This window comes from Etheostoma cragini, unplaced genomic scaffold, assembly GCF_013103735.1.
Source record: "Etheostoma cragini isolate CJK2018 unplaced genomic scaffold, CSU_Ecrag_1.0 ScbMSFa_247, whole genome shotgun sequence".
In the NCBI taxonomy this organism is placed as follows: Eukaryota; Metazoa; Chordata; class Actinopteri; order Perciformes; family Percidae; genus Etheostoma; species Etheostoma cragini.
Window position 1 is genome coordinate 1,114 of NW_023266634.1, and position 1,205 is coordinate 2,318.

At 43.8% G+C, this 1,205-nt stretch overlaps 1 protein-coding gene across 1 annotated transcript in view; it reads right to left on the minus strand.

The window, feature by feature from the left end:
• Positions 1-1,056, minus strand: part of LOC117940415 (zinc fingers and homeoboxes protein 1-like) — a gene marked incomplete at its 5' end in the record, with an annotated part of 1,668 nt that extends 612 nt beyond the window's left edge. The window contains one exon of the mRNA XM_034865719.1: positions 925-1,056. Coding sequence (XP_034721610.1) covers positions 925-1,056 — 132 coding nt within the window. The remainder of the gene's footprint in view (positions 1-924) is intronic.
• Positions 1,057-1,205: the final 149 nt, after the last annotated feature.

A 1,205-nucleotide genomic window follows, 5' to 3' on the forward strand; every position in this document is an offset into this window, starting at 1 on the left:
TAAACAACTCAGCGTTAACGGAAACACGTTAACTAGCATGTTAGTTAGCAGTAATTAGCCTGTGCCTATTTTAACGTTAACAAGCATGTTAGTTAGCAGTAATTAGCCTGTGCCTATGTTAACGTTAACAAGCATGTTAGTTAGCAGTAATTAGCCTGTGCCTATGTTAACGTTAACTAGCATGTTAGTTGGCAGTAATTAGCCTGTGCCTATGTTAACGTTAACTAGCATGTTAGTTAGCAGCAATTAGCCTGTGGCTATGTTTACGTTAACAAGCATGTTAGTTGGCAGTAATTAGCCTGTGGCTATGTTAACGTTAACTAGCATGTTAGTTAGCAGCAATTAGCCTGTGCCTATGCTAACGTTAACTGGCATGTAAGTTAGCAGTAATTAGCCTGTGCCTATGTTAACGTTAACAAGCATGTTAGTTAGCAGTAATTAGCCTGTGCCTATGTTAACGTTAACTAGCATGTTAGTTGGCAGTAATTAGCCTGTGCCTATGTTAACGTTAACTAGCATGTTAGTTAGCAGCAATTAGCCTGTGCCTATGTTAACGTTAACTAGCATGTTAGTTAGCAGTAATTAGCCTGTGGCTATGTTAACGTTAACTAGCATGTTAGTTAGCAGTAATTAGCCTGTGTCTCTGTTAACGTTAACTAGCATGTTAGTTAGCAGTATTTAGCCTGTGGCTATGTTGTCCCCTGCGCTCTCCGTCTCTGCTGATTGGGAATGATTGAGATTTCTCTTGCACAGCTACCAGAAGACTTACGGCTTTTAGACAGGTTGCTACGTCACATCTACGTATCCAGCTCAGTTGGAGGCTGCGCAGTAACGCTCAGCATCACCGGGACAGAGCTTTCTCTACTGTCCCCATGTCTTTCACTGTCTATGTGTGTACCTAATAAACCTTTTGCAGAGACAGACCTTAATGGCGGTGGCGCCCCCCTGTGGCGAGCGCTTGCAGGGGTACGGTCGGCGTGTCCTACGAGACCAACCACGGAAACGCTTCCTGGACTTCTTCGGGGTCTTGGCTCCGCCGTTCAGCGCCTCGTCCACCTTAAGATACACACATCCATTTATTTTACATCCAAGTAACTGCAAGTTTAAGTGCTCGAAAGACGCACAAATACTGACTGGAGTTTTACTGCTGTCCTAAACGTCACCAAGTGTGTGTGTGTATATACACACACACACACACACACACA